The sequence below is a fragment of the Manduca sexta genome, chromosome 25, assembly GCF_014839805.1.
Source record: "Manduca sexta isolate Smith_Timp_Sample1 chromosome 25, JHU_Msex_v1.0, whole genome shotgun sequence".
Lineage (NCBI taxonomy): Eukaryota > Metazoa > Arthropoda > Insecta > Lepidoptera > Sphingidae > Manduca > Manduca sexta.
The window spans coordinates 370,950-385,968 of record NC_051139.1 but is presented as its reverse complement, the minus strand read 5'-3'; the positions used below and the strand labels follow the sequence as shown (position 1 = coordinate 385,968).

The 15,019-nt window shown below is 39.1% G+C and overlaps 3 protein-coding genes across 3 annotated transcripts; 2 read left to right on the top strand and 1 right to left on the bottom strand.

Annotated features, from left to right (window-relative positions):
• Nucleotides 1–2,297: 2,297 nt before the first annotated feature.
• On the top strand, nt 2,298–3,386 carry LOC119190620 (protein bunched, class 1/class 3/D/E isoforms-like). Its single transcript, XM_037442891.1, has 2 exons — nt 2,298–2,514; nt 2,704–3,386. Exons 1-2 carry the CDS (start codon nt 2,416–2,418, stop codon nt 2,914–2,916), a joined length of 312 nt encoding a protein of 103 aa, XP_037298788.1. The 5' UTR covers nt 2,298–2,415; the 3' UTR covers nt 2,917–3,386.
• Nucleotides 3,387–5,600: 2,214 nt separating this feature from the next.
• On the top strand, nt 5,601–12,192 carry LOC115447748 (conserved oligomeric Golgi complex subunit 3). Its single transcript, XM_037442733.1, has 12 exons — nt 5,601–5,793; nt 6,124–6,312; nt 6,619–6,745; nt 7,031–7,179; nt 7,459–7,718; nt 7,898–7,951; nt 8,015–8,173; nt 8,503–8,642; nt 9,744–9,904; nt 10,442–11,086; nt 11,205–11,387; nt 11,465–12,192. The coding sequence occupies exons 1-12, from the start codon at nt 5,644–5,646 to the stop codon at nt 11,726–11,728; spliced, it is 2,481 nt and encodes an 826-aa protein (XP_037298630.1). The 5' UTR covers nt 5,601–5,643; the 3' UTR covers nt 11,729–12,192.
• On the bottom strand, nt 12,124–13,815 carry LOC115447749 (mitochondrial-processing peptidase subunit beta). Its single transcript, XM_030174956.2, has one exon. It carries the CDS (start codon nt 13,705–13,707, stop codon nt 12,292–12,294), a length of 1,416 nt encoding a protein of 471 aa, XP_030030816.2. The 5' UTR covers nt 13,708–13,815; the 3' UTR covers nt 12,124–12,291.
• Between the last annotated feature and the right edge of the window lie 1,204 nt (nt 13,816–15,019).

Below are 15,019 nucleotides of genomic sequence, written 5' to 3'. Positions count from 1 at the left end.
AAAACGGGTCGTCTGGCACCTCTCCTGCGGCTGAAGGTCGCTCCCACGCGCACTACTCTAAACGTCTTATGAAGCCTTTATTTATATCGCAATCTAATTATAAGCACGTACAAGTTCCCCCTCACACCACATTTAGCCACACTACCAGTGCACTACTCACCACAACGTAAAAGTCTAGACCGTATGATTTTTAAATTTGTTTTCGCGGCGCATGTCCTCGTAGGCGTCGAGTGTCGACTATAAAAAGAAAACGTCCGACATAACGTTATACGTCGTTGGAAAAATTGGAATTCCATTGTATATTTTAATAAAACTGTATATAAAAGTCTGTTAACGTCGTGAATTAAATGTCCACTTTATTATGTAGTGGACACACATGAAACTATTTAACATAATATGTATTCTAGGAAGCGTAGGGGGAGTTACTGTACCCATCATCAGATTCACCGAGCTTGATAATATTTGCCATGCTGAGCAAAACAAAGTCAGGAAACTCATACTTAAAAAAAATATAAATAATAAAAGCTTTTCCCGACCTGGGAAATGCAATATCATTGGTAGCGTACACACACCGCCGCTAGACCATAAGACGACTCATATGAAATACAATATTTCTACCGCAATTAATGTGAACGGGGCGAGCTGATTGATTAACTTATCCGCATTCTATGTGCACATTACCATGAAAATTGTATACAGTATATTGATACCGTGGAGTGTTGCAATAACCTTAACTATTGCAGTTATCATAGTAGACCTCATTGTCTATTTCTGTTTCACGGTAGCGCTTTAATGCATCAGATTAGCGAGTAAATAGATCACATGATACGATGCCTTTTGGAAAGTGATCAAGGCAGAGACGTTGTTAGAGAATATGATGTACAGTATTCTATTACGAATTTTGTTTCTGTTTTAGTGAAATCGCAAAATTGGGTAACTCTCCCATATATTATATACTCGCAAAATCATAATTTTTTGACATCTAAATACGTAATAATGGCGGTTTGTTTTTATTTTATATTTACAATATTAAAATTGCACGCCCCAGCAATGCTTCACGTGTAATGGTAAATAAATCTTGCCGTTTATTTTGGTCGCCAGATGTGTATGCGTGTGTGTGTTTGTTTGTTATTGAGAGCGCAAAATTTTATTCAATTGATGAAGTTGGCCCGGCGCGGCGCCAGTAAACACTTCTCCGAAACATACACACCACATAGGCGCACGGAGCTTTTGTCACCACAAAAAATACTTATACAATTAAATGACGAGACAAGTAAATTACTCGGCTGATGACAAGCGACATAACAACCATAAATAATGGCCACGACCCCCAACACTTTTACTCATAGACTACCGCATTCGCATTGCGCTCGTCGCACTAGCACAAAGCTTTACATCTCATAGTGTTTAGTTGTCACTGACTAAATTGTCCTTGAAATCGGCACACAACAAAGCTCGCTCAGTAACTTGGCTGCTGGTGATTGTTAGATTCTATCATACAAGAGAATCATAGAGTAAAAGTAATAGTTGTATCAATCAAATAAATATTATTAATCACTTCTGATTGCCAAAGCTATTTGTTTTGAAGGAGTCGGTTTAATAATAGAGTCCATTATCGCAGCGGTGGCGCTTGGTAACATTGTTAGATGTGTGTTAATTGTTGGTGCACGCGAAACGAGGTCGGCGGGCGGCTCCGGGCCGCTACGGACCGCTCCGGGCTCGCCTCTCGCGGTACACTTTTTATTTGCCGCAATATAATGCGTACTATATGTTGATCGCCGGTACTCGGTACGCCGCCGCAACACATCCGCATACTTTGTTTCAAATGCTATTATGTTGCTCATTTATTTATACATTGTAAATCATTTATGTCGATTATAAACTAGATTCTTGATTAGATTGTGTAATTTACGAATACTTGCTTCTGGTCTGTTGAGTCTGAGTGTTTTAAATTTATAACAAAGACGCTTGTTGATATAACTACAAGATTTGTATCGTAGATCAGAACAAACGAATAAAAGTAGAGAGTGCTTATTTATTATATAGGCTAATTTTGTTACAATCGGAAGTAGAGTTTATATGTATTTTTATTATTTATTCGATGTTCAGGTCGCGGCCATATCGATATAAAAACACATTACAATAAGGGCCCGTGCAGATATGTATGTAGGTTCTGTCACCGAGTTCAGGGTGCACGGTCGGTCCGCGTGGCGATGACGTGTCACCGCCATTTTAAATAGGACGTGCGCGCACGCAGACCTTCAGTCGCCTGCCAGCCGCCAGGACGCGCAAGCGCTACATCGCACCGCACTTGGCAAGTTCGCGAGTCGCAGTATCGTGTTATCGCCAGTCGCATTACGACCGGCGCCGGCAACTCACGTGACCCTCGCTAGTGACTACACTCCGCGCATAAATATGATTGACGTCGCGCAGAAACCCAACCATGGTTGTCTGTACGAGATCAGGCAGAAGGGACAGAGGGAGCCCTGTTACGTGGTCGTGCCTGATACAAAAGTACGTTTTTGTATAACTTCGTATATTATAGACCGATTAATATTCTTGTCGTGCTCCGTCAATTTTAAACTAAAGCTAGTGTTGTTTTAAGTGTTTACAAGGAAAATTTAATATTATATTACTTTTTCTTCACAGTCGAATTAGTTTTTTTCTTCATATTAACATGTTGTTTTTTTATTATTGTTTTAGGATCTGGTTAAGAGCCACTTGATGTTCGCGGTGCGCGAGGAAGTGGAAGTGCTAAAGGAGCGCATCGCCGAACTGATGGAGAGGATCAACCAGCTGGAGGTGGAGAACACATACCTGCGCGCGCACGCCAGCCAGGACACGCTCGCGCAGCTGCCCGCGGCGGGCAGCAAGCCGGCCGCGCAGGCGCAGGGCCCGCCGCCGCCCGTGTCGTAGGCCTGCATGAGCCGCACGCTGGACCCGCTCCCGGGACACACTATGGCTGTGCTATGTTAATGCGTAGGTTAACACGGAGTGGCACCGGTCGAGCGCCGAGGGTCGCGCCGAGTGCCCAGTAGCCTGCAACAGTACGCGGTGGCGCACCGGTGCCCACCGGTGGCGCATCAGTACCGCACCGGTACCGCACCGGTAGCGCATCGGTAGCGCACCGCAGCGCCGCGACGGCGCCTACTCTACTCTATCACGCTTCGGATACGTAGGATTATATATTTGCCGTGGTTAATATTTAGGGTGCAGAATTTCGTGCTAACTGCCATGCTTTTGCTACGCGTCTCTGCAACGAGTCTTAATGTTTCGATGTACGCAGTTTATTTCCGTTCGGTTTAAAGTTTAAGTGTCGCTACCCGCGTAATGTATTCCATTTAAGGTAACTCGTAAGATGTGTGTTTGTACTAAATGTAACGAAATAGTTAAATATTCCTACGCATTGAAGGACTGTGTGTTAATTTATTTCTTATATACATGTATTGTTTTTGTAATTGTAACTATTAAGTTATTTATGACATTTTAGCAGTGTTTACGTTATATCAAGAAGTGATTGTCACTCGCCGGTCTCGAGTCGCCGGACCGGACTAATGTAAACCGTAGTGTGGAGTGTTTTCATTTAGTTGATACATTAATGATACGTTTACTATTAAATATTAATGTTTATGTGCACGGCGCACGCCCGCTCGCCCTCATGGGGGGTGAATGAGTGCGCGTGCGCGTATGTGTGCATGTGTATGTGTGACGTGCGGAGTGACCGAGCGCGAGTGGTTCGTTGTAGGTTAGAGTCGTTGCGAGAGAGTACACTCGTGCGAACGCTGGCTTTAGTGGATTTTGCACGCTGAAACTGATATAAAAGATTTTTATTCCAACCCTATATCGGTAAATAGAAGTTATATAGCAATTTAACATTGTATTTTTTTAATAATTAAATTGTTTGTATATAGTACAAGTGTTGATAGTGGCGAGCGTAGGAACGATGTATATAATGAGAGTATGTGATGAAAGGAACAGATTCCGTTAGTGTCTGCCTTCGAGAGGATCGAATCCCTGAGAAACTTCTATATCTAAAATGTATAAGTTAATATTCGCTGTATTTAATGTAGCTACGTTGTTTAACTGTAAACAGCAGAACAAAGTGCGCTGATGACTGACCGTTGGATTGTGTTACTGTGAGTGTAGACCGAGCACAGCCGCGTGCCGTCGCGGGTCCGGCACGGATCCGCCACGGCACAGACACGGCACGACACGGCGCGGTCACGGACCGCCCGCCAGTCTCCGCTCGCAGTCTAATAGATAATACTTAGTGTTTTGTACAAGGCTACTAAATGAAATATGTGTATAGATGAGTTTCATTAGCTCTTCGTGGTTATTGTGAATATACAGTAATTTACTCCTAAAGCATTACCCTAGTTCTAGATTATACGAACTATATGATATAATACTGAAAATTGTAAATATATTGTAAACAGAAAAGTCCATTGTAGCTTATGTTGACCACAAAGGTTCCTCATACCCAATAAATGCAAAACTACTCAAAATGTTGTTGTTTTATTGTTCCTCTGTAGGACATACCTGCTACGATAACCCTAGGGCCGCCAACTGTGCTGTTCAAAACAATATACAGCCTCTACAGAAATCCTTGTCGTTAGTTACAGAATAATATGTTAAATTATTATTTTTCAATAATATATAATTTGATAGAACGAAGAGAAAAACAAACAAAGATAGATGAGACACATAATGTCGTAACAATATTTCGTTACGTACATTTATTTTGAATAATATTTTATTTTATCTAATTACACCTACCCTTAAATCCCCATTTATCCTGGATTATAAAACTAATTCCCCACACGACTACAATTATTACAATACATTTATAAAAGTTACTTAATCGAGGTTAAGAAAAATTTTATGTTTATTTAATTGATTCTAAATTTAAAAAAAAAATGCTATTTTGCTATTAATTAACTAGGTACTGATATTTTTCATTTTTGCACAAAAAGTTGGCGATCCTAGTTGAACCCCGAAATTTAATTCCTATTTGCGAGCAAAGCTCAAATGTATCCAGACACAAACTGCAATAATTAATCTCTGAAAAGAAAATACGGGATAATATATGTGTGAAACCAGTTCCACCAACAAAATACTACAAACTTTGGTGGCGTGATTAACACGTGGCCAAGAATATTATCTAAAAGTAGCGCCATCTGTTGACCTTTTAGATAATTGAATCAAATGTGTCACTAGATGGCGCTATATTTAGTATACGTAAAACGTAAACGTAGAACTAGATGGCGTTGGTTCATTTATTATAACCTGAGATTATAACGCTTTCAAGCCAAATTAAAATATTTTTAGCATCAGTATATAAAAGTTAAATAAACAAAAATAAGATCATGTAGTAAAAATTCGCTATTAGCCGCTGGATGGCGCTTTCATCGACAAAATTATATCTTACAACCGCCATCTGTTATACGTTCTAGTTAAATAAATTGTTATTACTTTCTGTTCCGATTACGTTCCATGTTCCACAAAAAAAAAATATTTTCGACTACAGTTTCAAGCTAATTATTATATTACCTGTGGTTTGGAACGCTTTAAACTGAGTTTGCATTCGTCAGCTGTCAATTGTAAATATTTTAATTTATAAAATTTATACATAAAGTTATAATAATGGAAACAATGAGTTTAAAAGAGATTCAAAGCAAGTTGTTACTGTGGGAGGCTGCAGACAATCCTCTAGCGCCCCTCAGTGCCGACCAACGAGAGGCAATACTGGATTTGGAGTCGCTTATAGTTGGCGTATCCTCAGACCCTGATGAAGTAAGAAATGAAAAAAGATCTACAATTAGAATATATAAAGAAATATTCTCAATGAAAAGGAGTTTTATTCTACTGTTTTGTACTAAGTACCGGCTTACAAATTATTCTTTATATAATTTTTAGAGTGGTTTTACATTAATTCGCCAGTAAAGAGAAAAACATGGGTTTAATTCCGTATGGTGCTCTAGTAATCTGCCCACTTTAATAAAACAAATTGTAATGTAGGATTTTGTTATATAGTCATAAATATAATATCAAACAATGCATATAAATTTATGTATGTATAGTTTATAATTTTCTAAAATATTTTATATGTCTTTACAATTTTAGGAAAAGACAGGAAATGTCACTGTGAACACAGATAACAATGTTCTGCCTCCGGTGGACAATACATATGATTTTCTGGAGTGGTATGAGAGCCTGTGCAGCAATAACTTGAAGGCAGATGACACTCCATATGAAGCATACTACAAGCAACTGGAGGACCGGAGGAATGAATGTGATGCATTGACTGATAGAGTAAGTACCAGAGGTATATAAATGAATATGTATGAAATCAAATTTTAGGAACTTATAAAAAGCAAATAAGTTATGATAAAAGGTATTAAGCATATAGAATGCAATGTTAATTGCTATCAATGTGCCATCCAATGCACTTTGCTTACAATTATTATGAAATGATTTTCAATATTTTGTTTTCAGTTACATATCCTCAACCCATAATATTATTGAAAGTTTGTTGATGAAATAACTTTTATCAACTAAAGAAACTGAACTTTGACTTTAACTTTTCTTAAAACCAACCTTACCTTTAAATAATTTCAGATTGGTGCAACAGTATCTGATTTGGATAAACTATCAGAACAATACAACTTTGTGTCAAACAAAACAAACACATTGCACATGATGAGTGAGCAGCTATTGGCTGATCAAACTAAACTCAGCAATATTGGTATATTATTTTATAATATCTATATGTATAAATAATGCATTCATTCACTTCACTTCTTAAATATGCTTTTGGATCAAACATTTTATTGTATTTTAAATCAGTTTTAGGATTTCAAAATGAAAGCTGTCTTATGAAACAGAGCTTCACCCATTCCATCTCACATATTTAACATCAATTTATATATTAATAATTAAATAATCAGGTTTCAGTTAAGCCATAAATTAAAGCCTACTGCATAAAGATGCTATAAAATTTACCAAGCAGTTTCTACTCTACTTTTTTCAGGTGATGACATTAAACAGAAGCTACATTACTTCACACAAGTGGAGCATTTGTCACAGCGTCTCAATAGCCCCACCATGTCTGTGAACAGTGACGCTTTCTTCACAGTTTTGGCTAAAATTGACGAATGCCTTGATTACATGAAAGCCAATGTGAGTGAATACAGGAAACTTTGCAGTTGTAGAAAAAAAAACTTTTTATTTGCTGACATTTGTAATATCTTAATAATGTACTAAAATGTTAGTATAGAAGATACCTGATTGGTGACATAGTATACATACCTAATAAATGTTTTTTATCCTGACCATGATGTCCTGTGTTTTAAAAGAAAGCAAATTACTTTATATACTAATTACACATACATACATAATAAATGAGAGTTATAGTATAGTTGATACTTCCACTCTACAATAGGCTGTATATTTTTTCAGAGCGGTTACAAAGAATCCCACACTTACCTAGTGAAGTACAGGCACTTACAAAGCCGCGCCATCTCTCTGATACGTTCGTACGTGACGCACGTGTTGAACCACGCCACCGAACAGATACTGACGTCCAAGGAAGACGATCCTAACGACCAAGAATCCATGGACACCGCGTACGCCGTATATTTCGGCAAGTTCCAGGCGGCGGCACCAAAGCTCAGGAAAGTTATCAGTGAGATAGAGAACCGAGCTGAGACTAATGCTGAGTGAGTAAATGCTGTTTATTAAGTTTATACTGATTTAGCAAATTATGTCTTGATTGTCTATGTTTATATTTTTAACACTTGTATGTTAAATTGAAATGATTAATGCATTGAAAGTGGTTGTAGGAACTTTTGGTGTTTTTAGTAATTTTTGTAAGTAATCAATCTGTTTTGTGTTTCAGCTATGAGTCTCTGCTGTCGGACATCCAGCGCGAGTACGCGTCGCGGCGCGCTCGGTTCGCGGGCGCGGCCACGGCGGGCGCGGTGCGCGGCGCGGCGAGCGGTGCGAGTGGTGCGAGTGGCGCGAGTGGCGCGAGTGGCGCGAGTGGTGGCGGCGCGTGGCGCGCGAATGACGCGTGCGGGTGCGTGCGCGGCGTGTGCTCGGTGGTGTCGCACGCGTGTCGCGACGAGCACACGCTCTACCTGCACTTCTTCAGAGAACCATCACCGGCACTTGAGTATGAACCTATTCAACTATAATGATTTTCTTATTTTATCTTATTTCTAACTGTTACTTACTATACTTTATACTGATATTATAAATGAGAAAGTTTCTCAAAATGGTAATTTGTTTGTTAGAAGTAAACACAATAGCCGCTGAACAGATTCTGGTGAAATTTTGTACGCAAAAAGACCATGTCCTGAATTAACATAAATGCTACTTTTTATCGCAGTAATTTGCTCTCGTGGAAATATTAAAATTTTCAGATTTTTAAATAAATTACGCAAAATCATACAAATGGCGCTAAAGCGTACTGACAGAGACAATATGCCTCATTTGTTGCAGAGAATACCTTCAATCTCTATGCAACAGTTTATATGAAACGCTGAGACCTCAAATAATACACATTAACCACTTGGAGACACTCGCTGAGCTGTGCATCATATTACGAGTGGAAGTTATTGAAGAACAAGTCAACAACGACCGTGAGTCGATTCTGTAAAATTATAAATTCCTAATTTTTATAACTATCTCTCTGATAACCTATATCTCCAATAACCGAAGGTGTTTTTATAACATTTAACTGCCCCTATGATTCATCTAGCTGATTTCTATTCTGTGATGTGCTTATCTACTTTAGTCACATATTCCTGTATCACTTACATTCTGTAATATGCGAATGTGTTTATCAAAATGACAATCAAAATGTTGGCTTTTTAATCTAGATATAAAAGCTTCTCAACGATTTCACAGAATAAATAGGCTACTATAAGATCCATAAGACAAATATTATTTTCTTAACAAAATACAGAGTGATGTAAAATGTTTTAATATTAATAATAATAATATCAGCCCTGTATTATATACTTACCCACTGCTGAGCACGGGCCTCCTCTACTACTGAGAGGGATTAGCCCTTAGTCCACCACGCTGGCCTAGTGCGGATTGGTAGACTTCACACAGCTTCGAAATTCCTATAGAGAACTTCTCAGATGTGCAGGTTTCCTCACGATGTTTTCCTTCACCGTTAAAGCGAACGATAAATTCACAAAGAATACACACATGATTTTTTAGAAAAGTCAGAGGTGTGTGCCCTTGGGATTTGAACCTGCGGACATTCGTCTTGGCAGTCCGTTCCACGCCCAACTAGGCTATCGCCGCATGTGCATCATTTTTATGTGAATAAAATGTTTTATTCACATAAAAATGAATATAAAGGCTGTATTAAATGATCTTACAATATTGTTACCATGTATTCGACTAAACATGAATATTTTGGCAATAAAGCGAAACTGACCTTAGGAAAACTACGATGTTGATATATCTATGATTTATAAGCAAATCTGTTAAAACAAGAGAAAAAAAAATAGATTATGAATGTGTTATATTCGATTGAAAACAAGCATGAAAGAACAATAAGGATAGTCATGGTTGTATAGTCCACAAAAATAGATGAAAAAAAATCAAAACATCCAATTCTCTACTATGTTTTTCAATACTTTTACTTAAATTACAGTGTTTACTGTATTTTAAATAGAGACAAAATTTTTGGAATAATTATATTTATGCGACATGTGTTATGACAGCGGAGCGGCTGCGCGCGGTGGGCGCGGCGGCGCGCGCGCTGGCGCAGGACGCGCAGGAGCGCCTCGTGTTCCGCGCGCACCTGCAGCTGCGCGCCGACGTGCTGCGCTACCGACCCGCGCCCGGCGACCTCGCCTACCCGCACAAGCTCACCATGATGGAGGTGCGCGCACACACCACACACACCACATTCACTAATCCAGCACCATTCACATGCAAGAACCACTTGAATACCATCATTATAACTTTATTAATGTGGTAATTTACAGTGCTCATTTTAGATACAATATCAACTTAAATCTATACTTTTTATGAAGCTAAAGGTTGTTTGTTAGTTTAAACACACTAATTCAGGAACTGGATCAAATTGAAAAATTCATTTATCGAGGAATGCTATTGGCTATATAAAACCACGCTATAACCAATAAGAGCGGAGAATCAATGAAAAAATGTTGCAATATGGGATACTTTCTATCCCAGGTAAACAAATAGAATGACTCTTATATACGGGTCTTTTACACGGGTGAAGCTGCAAACAAAGGCTAGTCTTTTATAAACTATGATGGTTTATAACTATGGTATTTAAAAATAAATACAAATAAAACTTACAAACAAAATATATAAATAATATCTGGATTAAATTTCACAGTTAAGATAACACTGACAAAGAAAATAAATAATAGATTCCTTTGTTTGGCAGCAAATCGCTTTATCTATACAAGAAGCCTCTCTGAAGCGCAGCGACTCACGCAACTCTATGATATCAGACATCTCGGCGACGTCGCAGGAAGTCGCCAACATCAACGTGGAGGCCCAGCGACGACCACAAGCCTCGCCTGCCGACCTCCATGGCATGTGGTACCCGACCGTACGGAGAACTCTCGCAGCCCTTTCGAGACTCTACCGCTGCTTAGAAAAGAGAGTCTTCCAAGGCCTCGCCCAAGAAGCGATTTCATTATGCGTCCAAAGTATAGACGACGCAGCAAAGCAGATTTCGGAAAATACCACCAACATAGATGGAGAGCTATTCCAGATCAAACATCTGTTAATCCTAAGAGAGCAAATCGCCCCATTCCAAGTCGATTTTGTGGTGAAAGAAACCAGTTTGGACTTTAGCAATATGAAGAACGCAGCATACGGCCTGATACAGAAGCCCCGACAGATCTTCTCCCTGAACTCTAATAACGCCTTGCTAGAGTTCCTGTTGGAAGGCACGCCGATGGTGAGGGAACATCTTCTGGACTCGCGCAAGGAGGTCGACAGGCAGCTGAAAAGTTGCTGCGAGAGTTTCATAAAAAACGCTACGGAAATATTAGTTGGGCCTATGATTAGTTTTATTGAAAAGGTTTGTATTATTCTGCTTGTCTAATTCCTTGCATGTTTTATTTTAGCAGAATGCTGTCAAAGAAATAATTAGCTATTTTCTAAAAGTATGTAAATTCACCCAAAACTAAATTTTTCAGGTTCAAGCGTTCACGCCGATGGAGCAACTAAAAGCCCAGCCGTGGGCCACACCCGAGCAGCTCGCGGTGTTAGTGAAGGAAGCACAGAAAAGGATTAAAACACACCTCGCGCCCGTGCAGAGGTCCATGCAGCTCTATCTTTCTAACAAGGAAACCGAGTTTATACTTTTCCGACCAATACGGGTTAGTATATTAATAATGAAGACATTTAAGCCCACATAATTCTAAACTGATGTATCATTTATTTATTTTATTTACAGAATAATGTGGTCGGTTACTTTGTGCAAATAGAACAAATTATGACAAATGCTGGCTATTCCGAAGAAGACGTGCTGATAGTAGCGTGTCCAACACTGGAGCAGGTGTCGGTGTTCATATCGTCGGCGAGCCTCATCAGCCACAGCGAGCCGGTCATGCCGTTCGGCACCAAGGCCAAGCCCACTGTCATCCGCAAGCCCAGTGTTACCAGCGTTCAAGAAACACAAGAAAAAACCATAGACAAAAATACTGTTAATGTTGTGTAGTTAAAATATATTTATTGTAGAGTTTATTCCCTATATATATTGTAACATTAATATGCTACCTTAAATACTTATAAGACACAATTATTGCAATCATGATTTGTTTACTATTATTATGTGGGGCCCAAACATTAAATTCCATAGTACTTTGTCTAGGTATTAAGATTAGAGTTGTATATAGTATTTAATGGCCCATCCAGATTGCTTGGGGTGACAAACATCTTTTTAGGAAAGTTGTATTTTACAGATTGATATATGTCATGTGTCCTTGTTATTTTTAACTTGTTTATTTAATTTGTTGTTAATCAGTAAATATTGTAGTTAGTTGATTTAAACCTCAATTAAATAACATTAAATGCTTATAATTTTTCATATTTTCTTAATAAAGAAATGATAAATACGATTAAAAAAAAATGTTTATTTACACATTTTACTTAAGTGTCTATAATAAATACAGCTCCACCAAAGACATTGTGTTTTATTATAATAAAACTGCAAGACATTGGGACATTTGTTTAATGTGTTTTTGATCTTAACTGATTTTAAATAAAGCATCTAAATTGTAACTATGATGAGTGTTTACACCTAACCCAGAACATTCCACCACGGATCCTGGTGTAGTCAGGAAGGCCTTCAGTTGGACCAACAGCAGCCACTACTGGGCAGCGGTCATACAAGTACTTGTAGCATACGTCACGGACATTTTGGGCAGAGACTGAGTCAATGCGGGCATCCAGCTCATGGATGGGGATGCGACGGTTGTAGCACAACATCTGGCGGCCAATGTCTTCACACACTGGGGTTGTTCCATCCAGCTGCAACAGCATGTTGGTCTTGAGCAGGTTCTTTGCTCGGTCAACCTCATTCTCAGTGACAGATGTGCACAGCTTCATCCATTCCCTCTGGAGATTGTATACAAAGTCATCTATCTGCATAGGTTCAGCGACAAAGTAGATACCCCAGAGACCAGTGTCTTTGTAGCAAGTGTTAAATGACTGGAAGCTATGACATAAGTTTTCACAGGATGCAGCACGTGCAAGGAATGAAGCATTGTTGGCACCACCGCCCTGAGAGCGGTCCCAGGCTCCAATGAGTGTGTTTGCTACCATCAAAGGAATGTTATCAGCATTGGTCCAGCCAGCACCCTCAACGGCAATAGCCACATGTGCCAGAGGCATTGAGTCATCTCGCACTCTGATTTCTGAGCCAGTGTAGCGGCAGGGTGCTAATTCAGGGACATCCAGAGCAGTATTCTTGAGTCCACTGAAGTGCTTGTTGGCAAGGTCCACCAGCCTGTCATGTTCTACTCCACCAGCACCAGAGAGCACGATCCTCGCAGGCTGGTAGTGAGTCTTGATGTAGGTCTGAAGGTCTGCCTTAGAGATTTTCTTAATGTTTTTGGTGGGTCCTAGGATGGTCTGTCCCAATGGGGTGCCTTGGAAGGCGGTGGCATGGAGATGGTCGAAAACTACCTCTTGCAGGTTGCTCTCCACGTCCTGCATCTCACGAAGGATGACTCCGCGTTCTCGTTCGATTTCGGGTTCGGCGAGGGAAGAGTTCTGGATGATGTCTGCAAGGATCTCGACAGCTGCGGGCACGTCGTTGGCGAGACATTTCGCATAGAACACCGTTTGCTCGCGAGATGTGTACGCGTTCAGGTGCGCGCCCATGTTCTCCACGAGGAGCTCTAGGTCAGTCTGTGATCTTTTGCTGGTGCCCTTAAATGCCATGTGTTCGAGGAAGTGTGCGACACCATTGTTCTTGGAGTCTTCGTACCTTGAGCCAGCGTCGATCCACAGTCCTACGGTGGCCGTCGCGGCGCCGGAGTCCTCGCTGGCAACTCTGATACCATTGTCGAGTACTGTAAGCCTTGTCGGTGGAACGTTGACTAATGCTTGTTTGTACGCGGCAGCTGTGGCTAAGGCTCGCACCTGATTGCCATGTTTGGACACTAATCTCAACGTAGTTGCTACTTTCAACATTTTGTGTAGATCCTTGCACTATAATGTGAGAATTTTTCCTTACAGATTTACGTAATAAATGGGCAATAGCTCAGTGCAGCTGTCAAAATTGTAAAAAGACCACAGACAAGAAAATTAAAAGAGTGCCAGTGGCTAGTATATATTATTAAAAACCTACCTTTTCTAGATAATGCCAAGCTAATACTAACCTATTGATACAATATGTAATAAATTGTATAAATAAATAAATAAAATAGGCTTTATTGATGTTGATTAATAATAAAAAAACAAACTTATATTTTTTTTATTGCTTTCAATGACGAGACGAGCTTGCCGTTTGTCTGACTGTAAGCGAAATGACCGCCCATAAACAGTAGAAAAGCCATCCAACATCTTGAATTATAAAGTATTTTTTGGTATTCCACTGCGCTCGACATCCCGAAACGTGAGATATTAAGTATCATTATGTCCAGTAGTTACATTAGCTAAAACGCCCTTCAAACCGGAATACAACAGTGACTACACACTGCTGCTTGGCGGCAGAAATAGACATTGCGGTGGTACCTATCTAAGCAGACTCTCACATATTAGAGACCTACCAGTAAAAATTTAATTTATCCCTTTTCTTATGGGTTGTCCACTTACATAGTTCTCCTCTAAATTTATCCATAGTATTATTTTTCTTGTTAAGTACTCTTACCCAGATATTTACTGTATTTTTTTTTTATTTGTATAATGGTGCCGCAGCATACAACTAAAATTACGTCATGAATCATAAATTAAAATTACTAATTTAGTAGATCGTACATAATGTAGTAACCTGTATTTATACTAGAATTTTACAAACTGGAATGCTTTCTCAATCAGAAAGTGCACACACAGACTATATAACACTTCACATAGTTACACTAGAAAAAACAAAAAAGTATTATAATCACTGATTTGTATATCAACAGGCGCGGCGCGGCGCGGCGTACATAACGTGCGCCACAGTACTTAGCGAGTAGCATATTTAATATGAAATATCAAGATAGTAATAATATTTAAACGCATCAGTAAAATAATATATAGGTACTATGTACTATAATGTAGCAGTGCTAATAATTTAAAAACTCTGGGATCTGACTACAGAATAACCTAATGGCATGGCAAAGGCACGCACCTTCCGGTTTTTTAGTAGATTTATATTTTATAGTTATAAAATTATTGTAAATGTTTTCTTTGCGATGTTGTATCTTATAATAAGTATTTTTTTTTTTAAATTGTTAATTATAATTTTAATAACGTAATACAATTACAATTTTTTTTTGTCATCTTAATAAAACTATCGTAT